The 22547-nt window shown below is 38.9% G+C and overlaps 3 protein-coding genes across 4 annotated transcripts in view; 2 read left to right on the top strand and 1 right to left on the bottom strand.

Moving 5' to 3' along the window:
• The first annotated feature begins 631 nt into the window (after window positions 1–631).
• mrnip (MRN complex interacting protein) lies at window positions 632–5056 on the top strand. The gene is made up of 7 exons (XM_015350012.2): window positions 632–807; window positions 1058–1117; window positions 1533–1630; window positions 2281–2347; window positions 2850–3004; window positions 3647–3746; window positions 4086–5056. Exons 1-7 carry the CDS (start codon window positions 748–750, stop codon window positions 4773–4775), a joined length of 1230 nt encoding a protein of 409 aa, XP_015205498.2. The 5' UTR covers window positions 632–747; the 3' UTR covers window positions 4776–5056.
• A 147-nt stretch (window positions 5057–5203) lies between these two features.
• Window positions 5204–10877, bottom strand: sqstm1 (sequestosome 1). Its single transcript, XM_006632027.3, has 8 exons — window positions 10433–10877; window positions 9155–9250; window positions 8497–8777; window positions 7810–7957; window positions 7116–7196; window positions 6769–6968; window positions 6382–6568; window positions 5204–6088 (listed from the first exon to the last, which is right to left on the bottom strand). Exons 1-8 carry the CDS (start codon window positions 10599–10601, stop codon window positions 5925–5927), a joined length of 1326 nt encoding a protein of 441 aa, XP_006632090.2. The 5' UTR covers window positions 10602–10877; the 3' UTR covers window positions 5204–5924.
• An 8084-nt stretch (window positions 10878–18961) lies between these two features.
• The window catches only part of mgat4b (alpha-1,3-mannosyl-glycoprotein 4-beta-N-acetylglucosaminyltransferase B), a 112392-nt gene continuing 108806 nt past the window's right edge, over window positions 18962–22547 (top strand). Inside the window, exon 1 of one of the 2 annotated variants that reach the window (XM_015349891.2) lies at window positions 18962–19263. In XM_015349891.2, the coding sequence (XP_015205377.1) occupies window positions 19167–19263 (97 nt within the window). In that variant the 5' untranslated portion in view covers window positions 18962–19166. The remainder of the gene's footprint in view (window positions 19264–22547) is intronic. The other variant, XM_006631896.3, reaches the window with a different exon arrangement.

Genomic DNA, 22547 nt, shown 5'->3' with positions numbered 1-22547 from the left:
CTACAGTATAATGCTGTAGAAAAAAATAGAATCAACAGACCAGCTTCGTTGTAGTACATAGAAAGCCGAGAATGACAGAAACAGTGAAATTACATAAAAAAGATTTCATTCTTGCAGGATCGAATTCGATCTACCTGGCTGATTTTTTTTACAATGTTTTATCGAAACATTGCATTGTACAAAGGAGAAAAGGTATCCACAAAGAACAAGCGAACAGAAGAAAAATATAAAACAATATGTTGACAAAGGGAGTAACAGATCTTAACACTTAGCTTGTTTACATCCATCAATTGTGTTTTGCCTTGCCAATTTTCATGTTTTAATGGAGTTTAGTTAATATTGCATTTCCACCTTTTAAGCATTAAAGCAGGGTGTAACGTTTAACCATTTTGTTTAGTGAATTTGGTACAGTATCTACCCAGTATTACCAACAGATTAATTATAAGTAAGTGTTCTATTTCCACATTATACTTGGCAAAATTTGACTTAATATCAAATTCCTTTCTCTTTAAACACTTAAAGAGAAAGTCTTGCAAGTCTACATAACTGTGTATAAACAGGTGACAACGTGATAGACCTGGGACGCCTAAATCAGCCAATCCTCGCTGGGGTGACGTAGAGGGAAGTGACGTTTTTCAAATTAGCTTGCCGGGAAAAGAAGGCGTAGTGTTTTTCTTCCTACTGTACGTTGGAGCTAGTTTTTTTTACTGTAAGTGTAACAACGTGTATTGTGGAGTAAGCAAAGTCATGGTGCAGGAATTTCAGGTCCTGAGATGTTTCACATGCAAAACCTTCCAAGTCCATCAGGTAAATTTCATTTTGATAACAGTAATGACCTGTAACCGGTTTTCGATCACTATGCAATAGAAACTAGCTGTTGTTCGGAGATTTCTTCTAAAAGGGTTTTTTTTTGTCTCGCGATGATTTCTGTCGTAGTATTATAATTATAAGCAACTATATGTATATTGTGTATAAGATAGGCACAATTGTCCTATACAATTCATTATGCCCTATATTGATTTTCTATAACTTCCTGCGGTTTTGTTGTTTGCTTAAGGTGAAAAAGAGCAATAAGTGGAACTGCAAAATGTGTGGAGAAAAACAGTCCCTAATGAAGGTATGGGAACTGTCAACTGTATGACACCAAGTGACAGGCAACATTAACTTAATACTCTACAATTCTCTAATGTAAATAGACACAGTTGACCTTGCATGTTTCTGTCAGAACTGGGTTACTTGTTTTCTTGGACTGCAAAAGTACACAAGCACATACAGTACTCTTGAAACACCTTAGAAATGCTGTGCTTTCCTTTGCAGAATGTTGTATTTTCTTCCTAGTTTGGCATTCCAAAGCAGTCCTTGAAAAAGCTTTCCAATCACACGGTAACCTGGACAACTCTTAAACATTTAGATTCATAAATTGTCAGGAAATGTTTATTTTGTACCATATTCCTAAGCAGACTACAGAAAACACTAATAAGTAATGCTCCTCAGAAGAGTTTACTATGTAATTCACTGTTGTTTGTTTACAGATATATGGACAGGGCTCTGGTGCTGACTGCAGGCGCCATGTTCAAAAACTCAATGCAATGCGTGGAGAAATAATACAAGCAGAAGAAGATCATGCATGGTATGCCTGTTTGAATGATTTTTACATTCCACAGTTTTGCCCACAGATGTTTATGGAGAAAATTCTTTACCTCCTGGATTTTGCTTAAGAAACTCGACATTCGTACTGAATTCTATTGTACTGTATACCTGAGTGGGGGGATTACATGTGAGGAACTGAGAATTGCATCAAATATACTACTAATTATATCCATCTTAACCTTTTTGAGGAAAAATGTAATTCCTTATTAAAAGAAATGGATGTTTCATTTGTTCAAATGTTACACAGTTTCTAAATGCTTAAAAATGCATAAAGATTTCATTTTCTAACAGAGAAATTGGTTTAAATTAACAGATACTCCTTGTCAAGTCGGTGACCTGATATAAAGGGGACTGTGAAGATTCTACTGGAAAATTATTGCATTTTTTAGCAGAATTAATAATAATGGTAGTACAGTATTTGAAGGTTATCCCATTATCATTATCTTTTAATTTATCACATTTTCAGGGTTGACAAATGCAATGAGTTGTAATTTAATTAATTAGCCCATAATATACATTGATGTTTACCCAAAGCTAGCATATAGCAGTGACTTGTAGTTTTGTGAATACTTCATGTGTTCATAAAAATATAAATCTTTGTATTTATTGTGTATTGTGTTTATTCAACAGTGAGCAAGCTAGGTTTTCAGAAGACATTCAGTCACAAGATGAAAATTTGAGCATCGCAGTTGAACCGGTACGACTACATTTTTTATCCTTCACACACAATCACCAGAATTGAAAAGAAGGATATATTGCAGGTTTTTAGTTGTCTAAAAATGTCTTAGATTAACAACATCAAACAAATAAAACAACTGACTAAGAATATAGCTTATATAATATGGCATATAAACTATATGACTGAATTAAATGTTAAATATAAGTAAACAAGTTCAGGATAATTGCTAATCTATATTAGATCTATAGAACTGCACCTCATAGTTTCAAGGATAACTAACATAACTTCAAGGACTGTCCCATGAGCTCCTTAGAGTATTTAAAACTTGTAACAGATATATTATCTTTAACAATGTTAAGTATAGATGACAGATGTCCAAATGGTTTTTTAATTGATTTGCCTTTCTGTAGACGAAGGGATCTTTGGATGCTGCATTAAAACTTATCTTTAATTGTAACTACACAGCCAAATATATGTACTGTATAATTTACCTTTAGATTTGGGATTTGTATTCCCATAGAATGTGGAAGCAGAAAAAGAAGCCAGTTGCTGGAGCAACTATCTGCAGGACAGTACTGAGGAGTCGAGAGAAGAGACAACGAGGAGTGAAGAGGATAATCTGTACACTGACAGTAGCTGCTTTAATGTACAGAATGTCATCAATAAGACTTCAAGGTATTGTAGTTGGATTTCTTACTGTAACATGAGTAACAGTAAAGTCTAGTGCCTTTGAGAATATAACTTTTGGGGAAAAAGCTAGTATTAAATAATTATTCTGTGTTGATATATGGTTCTTAAAGGAAGGCTATGTGTTATACACCTTCAGTACTTTGATCACCTAATTATTGTTCTTTCTCCATAAAGTGTTAGAATGTTAACTTAGGGCAAACCTCTTGCACATGAACCTTAAACAGATGTCAATCATATCCATCTATTGCAGAGACTGATATATGCAGTTACCCTTTGTTTTAGGGTATCAGTCTATAAAAAGCACAAAGTAAGATATTTCATGGGCCAGAAAGACACTATCAAGATTATATATTTATAGTTTTATTTGTCTCCCAGCATTCTCTTATAAAATCACAAAGATCAGCTTTTCTTTCTTGCGGCTGTTACCACTATTAGAACACCTATTGTAAGATCAGAGAGTAATACATAACATAACAAATATGTTGCAGTGGGGTTTATTCTGTCACACCCAGTTTGAGTTGGCCAGTTGTACTCTCTCAGTGTTGTTTCCATCATCCAGTATAACTACACATTTAGAATAATCTTATCAGCATTTGTTGACCATTAACCATTATTTGGTAATAACAGGAAACGTAAGAAGAGCTGGGATTCTGCCAATACACCAACTAAGGAATTTACAAATCATGTCTTCTATGAAGGCGTCTGGAAAAAATGCAGTGATCAAGAGGTAAATAAAGATGATACACACCCAACTCTATAGAAAACTGTGCATGTAGATGTGCAATTATACAAGCGTTGAGTTAGTGGCAGATATTAACATTGGTACACTACATCCTAATTGTAAATATGACGAACTAGTACTCCGTAACCCTAGGAGAGATATTGTTAAAAAAAACTAAAAATGACCATTAATAAGTTAGCAAATTACCTTGATTGCTATGGTGGGAGCCAGTAATTATTTTAGCAGCTGCATGAATAGTGTTTTGTTTTAACTTCCCTCCCATTAGAGATGATATATACATATATTATGAGCATTAATAGGTTATTGTGTGTCCTGTGATAACAGAAGAATGAGAAGCCAATGATGGATGAGAGAAGAAGTTTGACTTTAATAAATAGAAATTCAAAACTCCTGGAATCATCAACAACAGGTTCTCCTGGTGCCTCAGCTGCCAAGAGAGTCTCTACAGCAATTAAGGCTTCATCTAACCCTGGATACAACGCAAAGCACTCTGAGCTCAAGGCTTTGAAATGGGATAAGTACCTTTCTTTTCCTTCAGAAGATAAAAAGGAGAAAAGAGACTTTCAGGGGCAGAGAGAAAGGGAAATTACTGTTACCACGGATGCGAGGCTGGAAGGTGATATATTTTCTATTGTTAAATCCATTGCTGATGACAGTTATGAAGACAGGAGATGTTACAAAGTCCAAGAAGTTCATTGTGAAAATAAGACACATCAAATATCTACAGTACAGAATCAATGTTTATTTCCTGAAACTGTGCCCGAGACTGTAACTTCATCCATCATGTACCAGAATGCCACAGAGATTCGTACTCTGTCAGCAAAAACAGGCGATTGGCACAGCAACTTTGAATTAAATTTAGAAAGCTCCGATTGTACTAGTGAATCCCAACTTTGCCAAGATCCATTATTTCCATCCTCTACTATTAATGGTAAGATAAATCCAGCTCGAAAACAATATTCTTCCATGTCGTCTCTCTTCCAGACAGATGAGGACTTTGATGATTTTTTGTAGCCTTCAGTCAAGCCTCTGTGGTAATTTCAAATGATATTCAAAGTTTTTTTTCCCCCCTTCTTACTGTACACTATTCTCCTAACTGGATGTACATAGATTAAACGATTACTTGCTTGATTGTGGAATTAGGTCTTAGAAGGCAAATATCTCAAATGTGTAAATGTGGATTAATTTGTTTAATAACTTGGAATAACAGTTCTGTTGTTAACCATTTTTACTTATGACCTTTAGTGCATATTCAGATAACAATCACAGAAGCTTCATTACTTATTTTAAACTGCTGTTGCAGAATGTATGATTAATTAAATGTATATTAAAATACATGTGTAAAAATAGTCCTTGGTGCGTTCATGTCCACGATAGAACGGAGTGAAATTACAAAGCATTTCCTAAAAAAATATTTTCATAAAAAAAAAAATGCACAGACATTTTGCTGCATAAGCAATTTATTTTGCCGAAAGCTAGGACAGATATAAATTTAAGACTGTTAAACAATCAAGCTGTAATAAATCAGAACCTCCATCTCATTTTGTCACAATTCAGCAAATACTTCATGAACATCACTGGCAATAATATTTCACATCTCTGAAACCAGAACCTAAACTATTATAGTAAGATCATTTCAGTTGGCTACACAGTCATAAATTAGGATAACATGTTGTACAAGCAATTCTTGTTTTTAACTAAATGTTACGTTATCTGTACTTTTTCATTTTTCTAAGGTAGAGGGAAGTTAAAAAATGTAGGGTGATTGGGCCATAAACAAAAAATAATAAACGTTCTTTGTATATATTGCTACCAGTTCTTTCAGAAAGTTGGGACATTTAAAATAAAATCAAATTTGGAAATCAGATGGGTTACTTAAGATGACAGAATCCCACGGATGCTAAAATGGTCTGGTATTTCCTGCCAAAGTCGGAAAAGGGTCAGAATAAAAGACATTACAACATCTCTCCCAAAACGGCGGGTAGGCTGTCTAGCACTCTAGGATATTTTCCTAGTTGTTACATTTTTAAAACTTCAGCCCTACTGTACGTGCAAGAAGTGATCTGGAGACTTTGTATTATTGTCAGTGATGCCTGCTGAAGTTTTACAGGAAAGCGAAAGGTAGGAACTGCCATTGCTCTGCTGGGGTGTCATGTTGAAAGTCTACTTCTTTGGTGGTGCGGAAGGCTTGGAGAAATGGATGGCATCCATTGCCGCACCAATGTCAAAGTTCTTGGTGTGAAGGAGACGAGTGAGCCATCCACCTTCATCTGTGAAACCCATGGACAGCATCTGAGCCAGGGACTCCACCAAGCGCGGGTCTGCATCTGCACAAGAAACAAGACCGTCTTAACTCTTGGCTGCAGTTGAGGATTCCCCAACAGTTGTACATGAAAACAAAGATCTGGCTTGAAGAGGTTTTTTGTAAGTGCTCCAATATGGAACTAAAAGAATGATTAATAATTTAAAAGTTGGTAGATATTATGGATCCAATTATTTCTTTATATCCAAGTGCAGTTAATACTAGTGAGCTCAATGTAGCATGTTTTTAGCTTTTGTAGTAAATACGTCCAGAATTAAGTTGGAGGATACATACACATGACCAACTCCAGCTATTTACCTTGGGGAAGATGTGGGTACAAGGCTGCCTCTCTCAGACCAGTAGGACCTTGTGCAGAAGCACTAAGGGGACTGGGCCCCGCAAATCCCTCCTCCAGCCTGAAGGACTGCAGCTCCCCTGTTGAGGGGTCAACTTCTTTTGGGGAGAGATGGGTCCACTCCTCATCACTGGTTGTTTCTTTTTGCCCCTATTGGATGTGAAAATTAAATTGGTAAATTAATTACTAATCAGTAGAAGAAACTACTCGGTTATTCAAACTGCCGCAACAGAAGAAGAAAAATAGCAGGATTTTGCATGAAGTCTCATTATCGGAATCGTGACCATGATCATTACATCTGTAACAGGTTTCTGGGGTGGAGACAGACGCATATGGTATAAAACCTGTACCTTTGCCCCACTGTTGGTGGCTTGCAGGTTACTTTGCCCATCAGTTGGCTGCTCACTGTCCATTGGTTCAACACCACTCGGCTGGCTGTCCTCTCTTATTTTTCCAGCCTGGGTACTGGACATGTCTCCAGAAGCAGGCTGGGTTGGGTTCACTTTGGTCCTTGATCCTCTGTGCTCCACATCAATGTCTACATCAATGCCTGCAGAGAACATTTGGACTGGTCAAAAGAAGGATTCGACATGTCCTTTGTTGTCATGTAGTATCAGTTAAGTGGACCATAGCTGTAATCATTCATAGCAGTGCTCTTTTTAGATTTAGCACATTCCTTATACAAAAACAGATTTACCCAGTGGACTCAGCATGGCTGCCACACCCTCCCCAATGTTTTTCAGATAATCCACACTATCCTGGTGCACAGAAGTTTGACCTGTAAAGAAAGACCACAATGATTTAAAGCAAATCCATTTTTAAGACCTGACAATTCAGTCTTTGGTTCTTCATTTTATAGAAAGCTGCATGGCTTAAAGACCATATGAAATCTTGCTTGTTCAAAGTTAAAAAAGTTTGGAAATATGAAGATAAGAAGATTGAGAAGTCGAGTCTATTTTTGAAGTAGGCATGAGCTAAGCAAGTTTGTCAAGCCCTCTACAGCTAGGGGGCACTCCTATTGTGTCCTGTTCCTAGTTTCCCTGTGCTTTGCTTGTCCTTCCGGTGTGTCTTTGTGTGGGGCTATATATTTCCGGGTCACCCTTTCCTCCTCACTCAGCATTGAGGGTTCGGATGTCTTGAGACCCACCTACCAATAGGTCATTTCCTCAGCAGCCTGAGGGCATAGGTTTCTACCCGACATCGTCTGACCTCCTGAGCCCGGGCTAACCCCAGTTTTGCCACTATGCATAGGGTCTCTTTTGCTCTTCTGGCCATTCCACAGCATGCCTTTTCCGACATCCGTGACAAAGCTACTTTTTGTTCATTAGCTTACATGAAGGCAGAAGAGTGGTAAAAAGGATGTGAGGAGCTGTAGGCTAGGGACTGCTTACCTGCTTCTTCCTGGGTGTTCTGCGGATCAGGCTGGGGCGTAGGCTGGGGCCCAGCCTGGCTGGCTTGGGGCCTGTTCTGGGCTCCAGCCCACATGCAGTGGGGGAAGCCATGTCTCATCTTGCGCATCCACTTCCCGCGCGGGTACCACTAGGGGGAAAAAAAAAAGATTAAACTACCGAACCAGGCCTAAGAGTGTACATTTTCTTTTTTTACACAAATTATATTGAGGTTTTACGAAACCCTCCAAACAGTTCACAAATACAAAACAGCAATATGAGGTTATGAAGAAAAAGCAGTTCAGACAATTTTGCAGTTTAGCCATACAGGCAGATCCAGTTAGAACCAGAGTAGAAAAGTGACATTTCAGGAAGGTTCGGCATAGTTTAGAACTGTAAAAAACAACTTCTGTCACACCAAGGGGGAAACATGCACATATAATGCATATAAAGCAGTTATATCATAGCACAAAACTTAATTAAACCTTGAATTTTGCTAAAACAAGTAATGGAACTATTTGAAACCCAGAAGAGGATATGCAGCTGTGCTAGTCATCTGGACTGAATAGTCATTGTCTAAAAACAGGGATAATGTTTTTGTAAAGGAACAGCCGTCATAATGTTGATCTAGAACAAACAAGGTTTCCAAGAAGTGTTCGGTTCCGATCATGGCTCAGCCAGGCGTCTTACTTCAAACATGTTTTGCAGGGGAGCCCAGATGGGAAGCATGGGGTGCTCCTTGTGCTGCCCCTTGGCCTGGCAGGATGAGCACAGGTCGTAGTCGGGGCAGACGGTGCACTTGAAGCGCGTCCCAGCCACTGGGCCCTCGCAGCCGTCGCAGGTCACGTTGGGGTGCACGGCGTTATGGGAGGGGGGAGGGGGAGGGGATTGGAAGGAGAAGGGGAAAGGGAAGGGGCGATCAGGACCCTGGAATCCATGGGGGTGAAAGTCCCGCTTGCACTCCTTCTTCTCTGTGGGGTGAAGGGGGGAAAAAAACCCACGGTCATGAGCACAGGAGATTTCTGATTATCTGTCCCTAAAAATGGATACTGCAGCATGTTTCACAGAAAAAGTGTGGCACAGGATACATGTCTATTTAACAGTTAAAAGCTAGGAGTGGAGCCACCACCTTTAAATTAATTCAATAAACATTGCCTACTTCCCCAATCGTTAAATTTCACATTACCTCCAAGTGGTAAAAGTATTCGTGTTCATGGATTTTGCTCAATATTAAAAAAAAAAAAACTGGCTTAGTTTTGTGACAGAGCAAACTTTGAAGTCATTGTTTAAACACATTTAGTCGGTCCCCTAAGAACTGTAAATGATTCACCCAGGGTAAACAACTTGCCTTTAATGAAGACTCGAAAAGTATCGTCCTTTATACAAGCAAGTCCCATCATCAGTTCATCATCAGAGGAGAAAGCAATCAAGTCGCCATCCTCATCTGTTGGGGAAAAAAAGTGTCAGTTAGCAGGGTTTAATTTACAGACAATTAGTCATTTACTCAGGGAACAAAAAGGAGATGCTATGGAAAGTTTTACCTTAACTGCAATCAAGCTCAACTGAAGTATTCCAGTCTCTACTAATGAGGTGTTTTCGACGTCTCGGTAACATTCCCACGAGCCTTACTGCTGTACTTAGGAGTTTCAGTAACGCATTTGGATTAAATAATGCATTGTTTTCATTGGGCAACAGGGCGTTAAGAACATGATCACCAAACTGACACATCAGACATTGGTCTTGACGAACCATGGGAGTGTTATTTAATACGGCTCGTATCAACTGCTGCTAAGGGGTATTCCTTAACATATCAAACAGAAAACCTTTGTTTTGTAAAACTTTAACGGGAGGGAAGCGATAGAATTTAGATGAAGTCATTTTGTGAACGTTCTCAATTCCATTCTTCCAGATATTAGGAAAAAAAACAACAATAAACCGACAATACACGGAAGTCTACCAAAGGAAAACGTTGATAAGCAGTGGGAATTGGATAGGACTGACAGTCCCATCTTACTGCGTGTACAGTAGACTGCAGAATACAATGAACCTATATCTCGGCGTCATGAAGTCACAGAACGATATTCAATGTTTAGTAGCCAAGGATTAACATCCGTTTTAAGTGTTAATTTTGTTTCTCTGTAGCTCATTAAGCGATAGCCCTTGCCATCACAGATATCTGTACCACATTATTCAGGTTACAGTAATTAATAACCCTTCTCTCTTCACCTGACGTATTAAAAATAACGACGTTAAAGCCGCTTCCAATGTCACGCGCAACGCGATTTTGTTACACAATCCAACAATAAGTCCATAAAACACTGATAAAGGTCAACGCAACAAACTGAAACATCCGACAATCTTGTAATAAATATCCTTGCCATTTTCTGCGAGTTCTAAAAGTGAGTGCGTCACAATGACTGCACAGCACAACCCACAATGTACAATTTGCATAACTCACTTTGCCATCAGGCTACATTATAAACAAAAGGCCCTCGTGATGTAACAAAGTAGCTTGCTTCTCCCAGCTGACCTATACAAATTCACAGCTGCACTTAGTAGCAAGTTTAATCGTGACATCTCATCAAACAGGTTGAAGTTCTCGTTTTTTTCCCCCAAAGTTTCTTACCTTTATAGTACATCTGGAAAGTGGCATTCCTGAGGCTTTGGAAAACCTCGGCCACTTTTCGAGTTAAGTACTCAAAGCTGCTGGACACTTCTTGATCGACGGCGAACCTGCGGATCTCCTTGTGGATATCCTCCTTCCCAAGGAGATAGGCTTTCACTGTCATCGACATGGTTACCTCTTCTTTTCGATCTTCACCTGACCAGCTCCGACGAGAACCCGTGAACCTTATTGCGCACTTGAATAAACCAGCTACTGTACTTCTGCAGCTTTCTAGTCTGCTGTGTTGTAGTTCCGCCTCCTTGCTAGTATTTATGCTGTACCCCAGCCAATCAGCATTTCTTCAGGGGTTGTGCATCCTAAAAAATTAAAAGGGTGTTGCTATGAGAATAGGGGGAAATCCAGCTGTCTGGTAAAAAAACGCACTTTTTTTCTTCGCGTTTACTAACAAGCCAGTCTTTAGCAAAGTAAACAGAATGGAGCCCTATTCAAAGTGGGTTGTTGAAGGTCGAAGAATGACAAAGCACTTTTTTACAGTGACATCCCAGCGCGGGAAAACAGAATGGAAATATCAGCTTCTGTAAAACAGAAAATATTCAGTATAAAAAAAAGGAACTGTAATACGAGAAAGAAATGATCCTACTACTGAGGTACATGCAATACATGAAAATACATGTTAGAATACGAGTTAAAAGCAAGACATGAGTGAATTATCAATTACATTAGTTATGTATCATCTAGTGGTTCTAAAAACTAAACTCAAGATTTTCGCGGGAACACAGAAAAGACTGGAAATATTAATTTCAGGGAGCAAAATTCAGAGCCAGTAATGTTTTTAATTTATAAATGGAAATACTTTTTTAGAATTGTATCAATTTCAGTATTAGAAACAACACTGGTTTGTACAGAAGTCAGTATAAAGCGGGCATCCCTGACGAAACCTATTTTCCTTCCACCTACATAAATGTTTTAGAAAGCCTGTTCAACTTCACTTGAAGGTACCTCGTTATCTTAAGAAATGTGACTTAAAGTAAATCATAACCAGTCATTTTCACTATGAGAGAGACTAGGGGGACCGTCTTCACATTATCTAATAACCTCTGTTTATCAGGCAAGATGGCAATCTGCAAGTCAGCATGAAGTAAGAGATCCACCTCAATGTCTTTCCTGCGCGTTGGCGAGGTACAGAACCTGCCACCCTCTCATGTTGAAGATGAGTCACTGGAAATTGGCACAAACTTGTGTTTTGGAACATTTTTGTTCAACACATATTGAACAGCCTTTTTAACAGCCGTGGCTGTGTGTATGTACTCTTCTATGAGTATCGGCTGTTTGCCTAGACTATGCAGGAGCCTTATCAAGGCCTGGCAGAATCGACAACTTTGTCTCACCGCGGGTTTCAAACTCAAGTACTGGAGGGCGAGAGAGAAGAAGCCGCACAGAAACCTGCCATCAGGTCCTGAGTTTGTAACCAGGTGGTGGACAACCCTGGCCCTAGTAATTAACCCCGTAGGTTTTTGAAGACGTGCAACACGTTTACGGTCAGATCAGTTTAACACGTTGCGTCAGTCAGGTTCTGTATTAGCTCATTCACCGCATGGAACTGTTCTGTGCAGCTTTTCAAGCAACAGTTACGGCGAATGAGCAGCAAATTAATTGGTGATGCCGAGTCAGAAATGACTGACTGTGGTCCTTGAGAGCTACAAAATGTTGGTGTTTTCTATTTCAAAAAATGAAATTACATTGTGGTGGCATGGTGGTTAGGACCACTTTTCTTACTGCTTTGGGTCTTAGGTTGGATTCCAGACAGGGGCATCTCCTCTATGGAGTATATATGCTCCTTTTCTGTTGTTGTTCTTCAGGTTCTCCATTTCTACCTTCTAAGGGCCTGTTGGCTAGGATAACTGGTTCGTGCAGTACAGTCTCACCTTGCACCTGGGATAGGCAACACAAAGATTCTGCCCCTTATAGAAAAAGGCATCTGCCTGATAATGGGTGATAACGGCTGAACACCTCACCTGCTACAGTAGTGAAAATTAACTTAATCCAACTTACTGGTTCAGAATTTGAGGATTTAAGATTGACCCATAAAACCTGATGAATTGTGCTTCGGGAAGCCAGTTCTGGTTTATAATTTCCAACCTGCAGTTGGGTTTAGTTTTCTTTTTTATTTGCTTATGGATCTTCCTTAAATTGAGAATAATAAAGTCCTGTGTAGAGAAACAAACAAGAGGTTGCATCAGGTAGCATAAAAGCATGTGATGCTGATAAGCTTATAAATCGGTTAACAAAGCTATACTATAAAATGCTGCATCACCATGAGAGCCTAGGCCTTGATTTGCCCCTTTACCTGAAAATGACGAAAGAGAGTGAAAGTTGCTATGAATTATTGTATGTCGCAATACCCCCCTTCGCCCCCCCCTCTCTTCCCCCTCCTGAAGGAGTAACGTCACCTGACTATGACTCATCCGAATCATATGATTCTATTGCTATTCTCTTGTATCGCGTTTCCACCAGGACCTCCTATGAATCACTAAAGAAAAGATCACGAAAGTTCCAGAAGTTCATGCCAAACGACTTGTCATTGTCTCCTCTTTACTCCTATAAAGCAACGCAGTGTAAATTCAAGGCAGAGGTACTGTTGTCAAATGAAACAATGTCTAGACGCTAATATACAGCATTACAACATAAAAGTATTAGAATATGATGGCATTTAAATACAGCTTATTTGTTGTCATCCTTTCGGATTTAAATAAAAGAATCAAGGTTCCTTACATGAGTGTATGTCATTGACGTAGTAAAATCCATTATTGATAATCACAGTAATTTAGCTGTCGTATTTACCCAAAGCAATTTACAAAAAAGAATTCCAATTTGTACAAAGAAGATTCAAAATTTCATCTATACCTTCAGAAGTACAATATAGTGATGTAATAAAGGTAAAATTACAATAGAGGACTACAAAATACAGGTACAATATAAGACACAGACTGAGTGACACAGGAGCACATTGTTTTCAGCCCTGGAACAGAGAGAACTATCCCTGTGTCTGCTTCTTTCTGAGCTCTTTCTTAATCAAGTTTATTGAACTGTTTTAGCAGTTTCTGCTCTTTAATAGGATGGGGTTAGAAGTTAGCTTGAATCCTGTGCCAGATACTGAATTTTCCTGCGCTATATAAGTGTAAGCAATTATTATTATTATTATTATTATTATTATTATTATTATTATTATTATTATTATTCTACATACTGTATATCAGACAAGAAGCGCTAATAAACAGCAACAGTGCACATAGAGCTAGGAATTCAGGTTAAGCAAAAAGGCAGCCCTAGGAAAGAGGCTGTACAAATACTGGGCGGTTCTGGTTTTAATTGACTGCTAGCAACTTACTTTTAAAAGAGACCTTAAAACCTCAGTACTGCAGACTCATTTTTCTTTTTCCACCTTAGTTATTGGTATGTTTATTGACTTCTCTTTTTAGTTTTGTCTTTTATGTGAAGCATATTGAAGTTCGCTGTAATGTAGTGTGTTATGTAAATTAAATGCATTGTTAACAACAACAACAGCAACAACAATAATAATTCATGCTCTAATGACCAGCTAGTGCAGTTCCTGCATCACTTCACCAACTTCCACCAGTCCCTCAAATATACAGTTAACATATCTTCCATCACTCTTCCATTTCTAGACATAAACCTATCCATTACCCATCACCGACTCTCTGCTTTGGTCTATTGCAAACCCACAGATTCACACAGCTATCTCCTGTATGGCTCATTTCACGCTTTCTTTTCCTGGCTGTGACGTCACTCCGTGACGTACAAAACAGCAAAGTCACGACTAGATCTTTCAGCTGTGATCTTTTGATCAGTTGACCCCAGACTTTGCAGCCTTTACACGAATAAACTGTCTTACATTTAGGGAGGAGTTAGTTCATTGGGTTAGGTGTTTTCTTTTAATTTTTAACCATGTTCTCGAAAATGTATTGCTTGTGTACTCCATGCATTGGTGAAGAGACCCCAGTTTCCATATTACCGCTGGTACAACACGAGAGCCCATATTCACATTTTTAGGTATTAGTTTCAAGATCGATATAATTTAACAATAAAAAACAAAATTTGAAGCACGAGCATAATAATATAATGATCATAGGCTTTACATCTCTATTCATTTTTAAGTACAAAGCAGGAGGTGTTTCCCCTACCTTAAATACACGATCAAATTGTACAAATACGATGTATTCATTACAGAAAGCAGCGGAGACAGTTATATTGCAAATACAAATGTATTTATTTCGAAGAGCACGGGACATTGTGAATCAATAAAGGCGTTAAAAACCAAGCCGATGTAGTTACTTTGCAAATAAGTAAAGCATTTTAAAAATAGATTCTCATTGACAGTAAACAAGCCGATCCACCTGGCGCTGCTTCCTTGAACAGCTCTCAGACCCGTGATTGGCTAAACCCCCGAACAGCTCGGGCCGCGATTGGGTGAAGAGTGAGAATCGACACTCTGATTGGGTAAAGCGCCACCTGGAAGTACCGAGAACATGCAGATACACAGGTGATGGAGGTTCTTCTTGGTCCCAAATACTGTAGTCGTGCTTAACCGTGTGTGCTCTATGAGCACGCTGGATATACAGTAAGACATTCATTGGTTTCCAATAACTTATCAATCTAAGAGAAGTCGCACTGAGGTCAAAACTGAATAGCAGACAAAGAATGTCATGGCATTCACAGCGCGTTCACGACTCCAATAGCATGTCACGATAAGAGTGCTCGCATCACGATTACATCGCGATACCCATCACTGTCACGGTGCCACAGTCGCGACATTAAGTCCATATATCGCGATAGGACATACCCCGACAAAACGCCCCTGCCCCATGTCACGACATGGAGTCCATATATCGCGATATGAAAAATACACCCCGCCCCATGTCGCGACATGGAGCCCGCATATCGCGATATGGCGTACCCTGGCAAAAATGCCCCCACCCCATGTCGCGACATGAAAGGCCCTATATCGCGATATGACATACCCCCGAAAAAAAGCCCCGCCCACATGTCGCGACATGGAGCCCGCATATCGCGATATGACAAAACACCCCCCGCCCCATGTCGCGACATGGAGCCCTCATATCGCGATATGGCGTACCCTGGCAAAAATGCCCTGTCCCATGTCACGACATGGAGTCCATATGTTGCAATAGGATACACCCTGGCAAGATATGTTGAACCCATGTCGCTACACAAGTCCATATATCGCGACACGACCTGTCTGGGTATATCATGTCCTGATATGAGACCTTTGTTGCGACAGCGGTGCCAGGGTGGCATGGAAGCAAGGCGCCAGTCGTGATATACACTGCCGCAATATAAATGGGGTCCCTATCATAACTTGTCGCGATGGTATCCCACAGCTATGGGCTTGGCAACAGCGTGTCACGGTAGGGAAAGAAAAGGAAAACGTGCCTTAGAAAATAAAAACCATATATCTTACAATCACGGTGATTTTACATACATTACAAACACAGGTTTATGTCACAGATGGTTAACGTGTTGGCATGCGTCATGTCTTAGTATTGTAGCGCTACGGGGTTCACGTGGGTATGCGCCCTCGCCGCTGCCGCCTGACGTCACCGCGCTGGTAAGCCGGCTCTCACAGCCGATGGTGGCCGTATGCGTTACAATAGTATTAAATGCATCGCCCCAAGGGTAATATCGAGTGAGGCGCCATGAGAATAAAAACTGCGAAGGTATTAAAATATTAAGTTTATGCATTCCAAAACTTGTAATTTGTTTACAGTTGAAATTTTACGACCTCTTCGTGCTTAACTCCTACAGTTCGAGCAGGTATCGAGCTGCTACAAACACGTGCGTGTTCTAGAAACACTTGTATTTGGTAAGCCAGGCTGTACTCCTTAAAACCCAAGATGCCTGTAGCATTTCGTGTGTCTTGTTTGTTTCGGGACTGGTCTGGTCATCTACAGACGGCTTTCTGAAAAACGTATATGCATTTGTTACCCAAAAACCTAGCGCTAGATAGCTCTAAGAGCGTCTGAAGTTTAAAAAAAGGAAATTATGGACACTTCTTCAACGATATGAGTGGCATTTGTTTTGCGTGCGCTTAATAACATGTTTGAGCAAATGGACATTGATAAAATGGAACATTCGGGCTAATGCAGAATCTTTCTTATAAATAATTTCTGGTTTTACGTAAATTTAAATAATCGAATACATTTTAAAAGCTTGATAGATTCTCTAATTTAATACTGAGATTGCAGGATTATATGGAAAAATCCAAATTGCGAAGGGGTATCCTGCTAACAAATGTACGCGCACACGGCGGTGACAGTAGCTGAAATGTAGTGAGCGTCCTGGGGAATCATTCGGGTGGGGCTACACATTGGTGGTTAAGAAGAGGAGTCCCCAATACCTGTAAAGCGGAGTGTAGTGTCCAGAAAAGCGCTATATAAGTGTAACTATTATAACAGCGTGTTTCACTATGCTGTGAAATAATTCACAGAATTTAACTTAACTTAATCAACCACAAGGTGGCAATAAATGCCCATAAGAAACAGTCGCTAGTGGTGGACAGCGCTTATGGTTACGTAAAAATACTCTTTTTCGACATTAAAACGTTCCGTTTAATACGTTGCCGTAAAAACTTCACACTATCTTTTAGGTCATATGACAAGCAGTTTATGTAGACGGCGTCCAATATCTGAACAATACGAGACTCAGGCTGCAAACTGATGACACGTTAATGCAGTGAACGTTAGTTGTCTAATGGACATCATGAGATATTTATCACTTTATTTCAGCCTCAATACCTTTATAAACAAAGGTGAAAGTGCTTTGGAAAAAAAACGCTCTTCCAGGTTATTTAATATTCTGCCTTAAATCTAATATTTCACATTTGCTTACTGCCCTGTCTTTCTCACACCTGAAGAAGGCTCCACGGCCGAAATGTTGTGTTTTCTTCTCTTTTCAGCATGGAATAAACCTATTGTTACTTTGCAGCCTACGCATGCTGACGCAGCTACCCACCTGAAGTAATATTTTCCTAATACTACGTCCACCATGCCTTTCCTGAGGTTACAAACAACAACTTAACAAAACTATTTGGGTTTTTGAGTTACGTTGTTTTATGTAGGCTATTCCACAACACCGTTGGCGAGTGTGTAATATTCCTATTAGTCTTAAAAAGTCGAGGTAAGTGAGGTTTTGTGCGAAAGTGAATCGGACGCATGCCTGTGACATTGACATTATTGGTAAAGCCCTAGTAAATGTGATTCTTTATGTGAAGGACTATCATTTGTTTTAGAAAATCGGTTTACTGTTTGAACAACAATTCATTATAAATAATTTTATGCTTTTAGTATTTTAGTATTTTCATATTTACGCTACGTACCCGGATACAAAAAAAATGTATCTTTGCAGAAAACAGTTTTAACTTTGGCCCTATTTGTTTTCAGTAACACATATTTAAGCTTCCTGTCAAAGAAATATGATGAGCAACGTGGTTTAAACACAACCAAATTGTGGCACGGGCCACTTAAAGCGCCTGTTAAAATATAAAAACCAAATACAATTAAAACATTAAAGACAACCACATATTGTCACCGAGAAAAACGTTAGTAGCCAATAGCACTGCATATCCTATTTTTAAATAGCTGTAAAGAAAAAAAAACGTTCAAGTAAGGAAAAAAAATGTTCGTATCAGTAGCCTACAACGATGTTAAAAAAAAGCTCTTCGCCGTTCTTTAGTACTTAGTTAACCTATGCATACGTGTTATGTATTGGTCAGAATTTGCGTGCGTAAGCATTTAGATAGGAAGATCGGGCCTGTATTTTTTCGTTTAGGGCTTTTTTCGTTTTTTCCTCATCTTTCAATTTCCTGAAGTTGTGAATCTGAGTAAGTATAAACAGGTGTACAACCCTAAACCACCATTATACATGTTTAACACAAATGCGTACAAATTATGCAACATTTAAAACAATCTAAAAGTGTTCTCCAATGCTAGAGTGCAGTATCAAAAAATTGCATTCTAGAGTTTTTCGACAGACTGCTTAAAAGCATAGCATTTACAAACTATTTAAAGGGTATTTTGTGAGTATAAATGTGTTAACTGGAGCTAAAAATATATACATTTTCCGTGCACCTCTTTTCCCAACAATGTCAGTGTTATTGCAACTGTTAATTCTCTTATTGTAAATATTGCAAATACCTAAAAACTACTGCGGACCTTTGCTTACATTTGAAACGCATGTTTTTGCGGTGTTATTTCCACGTTTAGAAAAGAAAATTACGCTCTTGACGTTTGTTTTAGATATACACTTGGATACATAGCATTCGCATGCGCTCAGAAAATAATTGGAATAGCATCTGTAAACCGAGTCAGTGTCGCACTGTAAAATATGAGCGCCAGATTGAAATGAGTCCTGAACTGTTGGCTAACATCTAAACGCCCGGAATATTATACATGACTCGTTCTCTTTAAGGAGCTCCTCACTCTAAACCCATGTAGCAAACCCTTCCCCCTTTTCTCTACTCCCCACCCCGAGTCAGGCTCCGCTCTCGGTGCCTGTGAATGTGCATGATCTCCTCGGAATTATAACCCCTTATCCCTGCTCCTGTTTCCGAGGAATTCTCCCTCTTCTGGTGAAACGAAACCGAACACAGCAACCACCACCCCGTTTTCGGTTCGGACATGATCCCGGTGATCCGGAGATGAGGCTCCGAAATGGCACCTTCCTAACTGTCATCTTGTTCGGTCTATGCGGCTTCATCTCGCTTTCTTGGTACACCGCATTCAGTAATCCAAAAGGTAATGTCTTCAGACACTGGAAGGTTTAAGTTTGTCCTCTGCTAGAATGCAAGATATGTGTTTTTTTTTCTCCAGCGTTTGCAAAGCTTTCATTTCGCTGAGCTGTCTGTATAGTGTAGCCTAATCATTTTTTTGTGTGTGTTTTACGCATCACATCTGAGGATGAAGCAAATAAGCAGCGCTGGATACTTTCTCTTGTGTTCTGCTGCACATTGCTTTACGGATCAGGTATATAGGAGTCTCCGTGTAGAAAGCCTCGTGTTTAATTGGTTTGAAATAAGTAAGGGTAAAAATGCTACTTAGACTCATGCCCCTTTGAGATCTTGAATGAGCTGTGAATTTAATACCTACTATACCTTAGATTTTGAAGTAGTAAGATTCACAGCATAGGTCGGTCAGTATTCGCTAAGGTACTAACTTGGACGGTGTTTTTTTTAATCTTGCACTGTATACCAGCTATATACAGGGCCTCTAATTTTTTCTCATTTGTTTTTTTAATTGGAGAGCTTTGAGTAGGAGTGTGTAAGTGCTGGGTGGGTGAATCAAGGACTTAGTTTTAAATATGAATACAGCCAGGCTTTTTTAGAACTAAGACCTGAAGTATACCTGTCAGTCACGTTTGTTTTTAAATAAGACTAATGAAATTCAGTTTCCAGCGAATGCAGGTGTGTGTCTTTTGTGGAGTTTTCAATAGCTTTTTATCCACCATGACGTATCTCTTTAAACAACCATTTAATGTATCCAATGTGTTGTTTTCTAGTGCAAATGACAACGGCGTGTTCGTATTATTGTCTTAATGTAAATTAGATCGCACAGTTGGAAGTGGCAAACTCAGGATTTACAACACACTGAAAAACATTAGAGGTGTTTTCACGGGACAAAACCCTAACTGTATCAACACGCATGTAAGTGTTATTATAAAGACCATTCTTCTCATCTCACGATGTAATGTTCGCTGAAAGTTTGTATATTTGGTTATTCTAAAGTACATCAAGCTTGTTTTCCCGAGTTTCTCTGCTCGTGTTTCTATTAACCTGTAACCTGAAAGCACGCGGTGGGTTTCACGTATTCGTTTTCTATTAGCTGTATACTAATTACTATGTTAAGGGACGTAGGGGTAAAGTTTGAGTTTTAGTAAAGCAAGGTATTAGACCAATTCATCAACACCAAATAAAAAAAACCAGGCAAGCTGTTGCCTGACTGTTCTAAATGAGATGTTGTACTTGAATGATTCTTCCTAGACGAATTAAAACAATGAACAAGGCAACACTAATGGTTTTACTAATAAACGTTTTATAGAAACACTTCGCCACTTGCTATTAGTTTAATGAGGCGCCCTAAAGTGGGCGGTGGGGACTCTAACGTGCAAAATGTAGCTATTCGGTGCTTCAGAGAAACTTTGATTTCACTTTTGATTTGCACAATGTGACAGCTAATTATGATAACAACAGTAGACTAGAAACTCATTACATTTTTTAATTGCTTAAGTACATTTTTAAAGTTTGTCACTGTTTCTTTATTTAAGTAACTTCAAACAAAAGCTTACATATAATCGGAAATGAAAAACTGACGATGATAACGCCGATTCTTAATAGTGTGAATCCTGTTCAACAAGAACGTATTATGCATCACCCCACGTAGTTTGCCATACTGTTAGATCCAGGTGGCTGTTAGTGGGAGGATGGAAATTGCTTTTCTTCTCAGGGACGGAGTTGAACCGACAGATTGTATTGCGCCAAGGTGGATTGGATTGATTCCTATAGCCATCTCAAATTTTCTTAAGTAGGGGATACGGCCAAAGTAAGAACAGTATTGAATATCGGTTATTTACATAGTTCAGACAATAGGATTAAGAATGAACTCTGCAATTCAGTAAAATAGCATTTATACTTAGCGACTGCCGTTTGAAAGGACACCCCATTTTTCATTGTCTCCAGCCACAACCCTGCCATATTCCCTAGAGGGATTATGAAACCGTCGGAGAAATATACATAATCTGCGTTTTGCTGTTGTGTAATCTGCATTTTTTTCTTTTCCCTGTACTGTACATGTAACTATTTGTATGTGTATTCTTCCTAGTTCTGTGCTATTGATATAAATGGCGTTTCACTCTTTCACCTTCTGGTATTGCGAGACAATACCAGAAAGGAAATAACCTATTTATAGTTCATATCTATATGTTTATACATTAAAGGACACTCTAGAAAAAGTCTGAATAGCTAACATTAAGTGTTTAATATGATATCTATTTTATAAGTACAGAATGATGCATGGTAATTTTATCATTTTTAATTTGTATTAAGCAAGGTAAAGGAGGTGGCACTACCTGTTAATAAATTAATGGATAATGGCTCAATGGAAATCAAAGGTACAGTAGCTGCATTTCCAAGAACCTCTAAAATATTAGAAAGTGCTGTACAGTTTCTAGCTACTACTTTGCGTCAAACTGAATTTATTTTTTTTAATCCTGCCCTGATTCTTGTTAATTGCAGTTATAGATGTGTTTTTTTTAATTATTGAGGGAAGTCTTCCCCAATATTCTTACATTGTATCTGTTTTGGATAAATACATCATGTGTTTCTACTACTGCTGTACAAAATGTTTAAAAGACTGTTTTCATTCTCAGATCTGGTTTGTCTTATTGTGTTGGTTAGGTACCAAACCTGCTTTATAAGATTCTCTGTTTTGTCTTCTGGGGGCATGGAATTTGTTTTTCCTATTGATCCACAACAGTGGTGCCAAGCATGGTGAGATTAAATTAAAGGGAAAAAAAAGAATTACTCTTAGAAGCAGTTGTCAGATGACCCTTTAGTGTGAGCTCATTGTTCTGTAGATTTCCTGCTCTTGGTCACTGAGGGAGCAGTATCATGTTGTCTATACCTAACTAAACAGGTCAATAGATGATACAGATATTCTCTCTGGGGTATCACAGTAGCAAGGCAGTTAATACCACATCCTTATAGCTGTTTGGGTCATGTGTTTGTTTGTGGACTGCTGTACCTTTTGTGTGAGGTTTGGTTTTTCGCTGGGCACTTCTGGGTTTCTTCCAATCTTCTGAAGAATTGTTGCCTGGTTCAGTTGGTGTCCTTAAAGTAGTTTGTGTGTGTGCATGTTGTCTGAAGGATTGGTGTCCTCTTTAGGGTTAATATTGCTTTGAGCTTTATATTTCTGAGGCAGGCTGGGAATTGTAATATTTTCAATAATTATGATAATGTATAGCCAGATAAGATACAAAAGGTGGAATGCCTTGAGAGAGGAGTATATGAACTTCAGATAGGAAGGAA

This window comes from Lepisosteus oculatus, chromosome 11 (genome assembly GCF_040954835.1).
Source record: "Lepisosteus oculatus isolate fLepOcu1 chromosome 11, fLepOcu1.hap2, whole genome shotgun sequence".
Classification (NCBI taxonomy): domain Eukaryota; kingdom Metazoa; phylum Chordata; class Actinopteri; order Semionotiformes; family Lepisosteidae; genus Lepisosteus; species Lepisosteus oculatus.
This window is presented reverse-complemented; position numbering and strand designations above follow the sequence as displayed.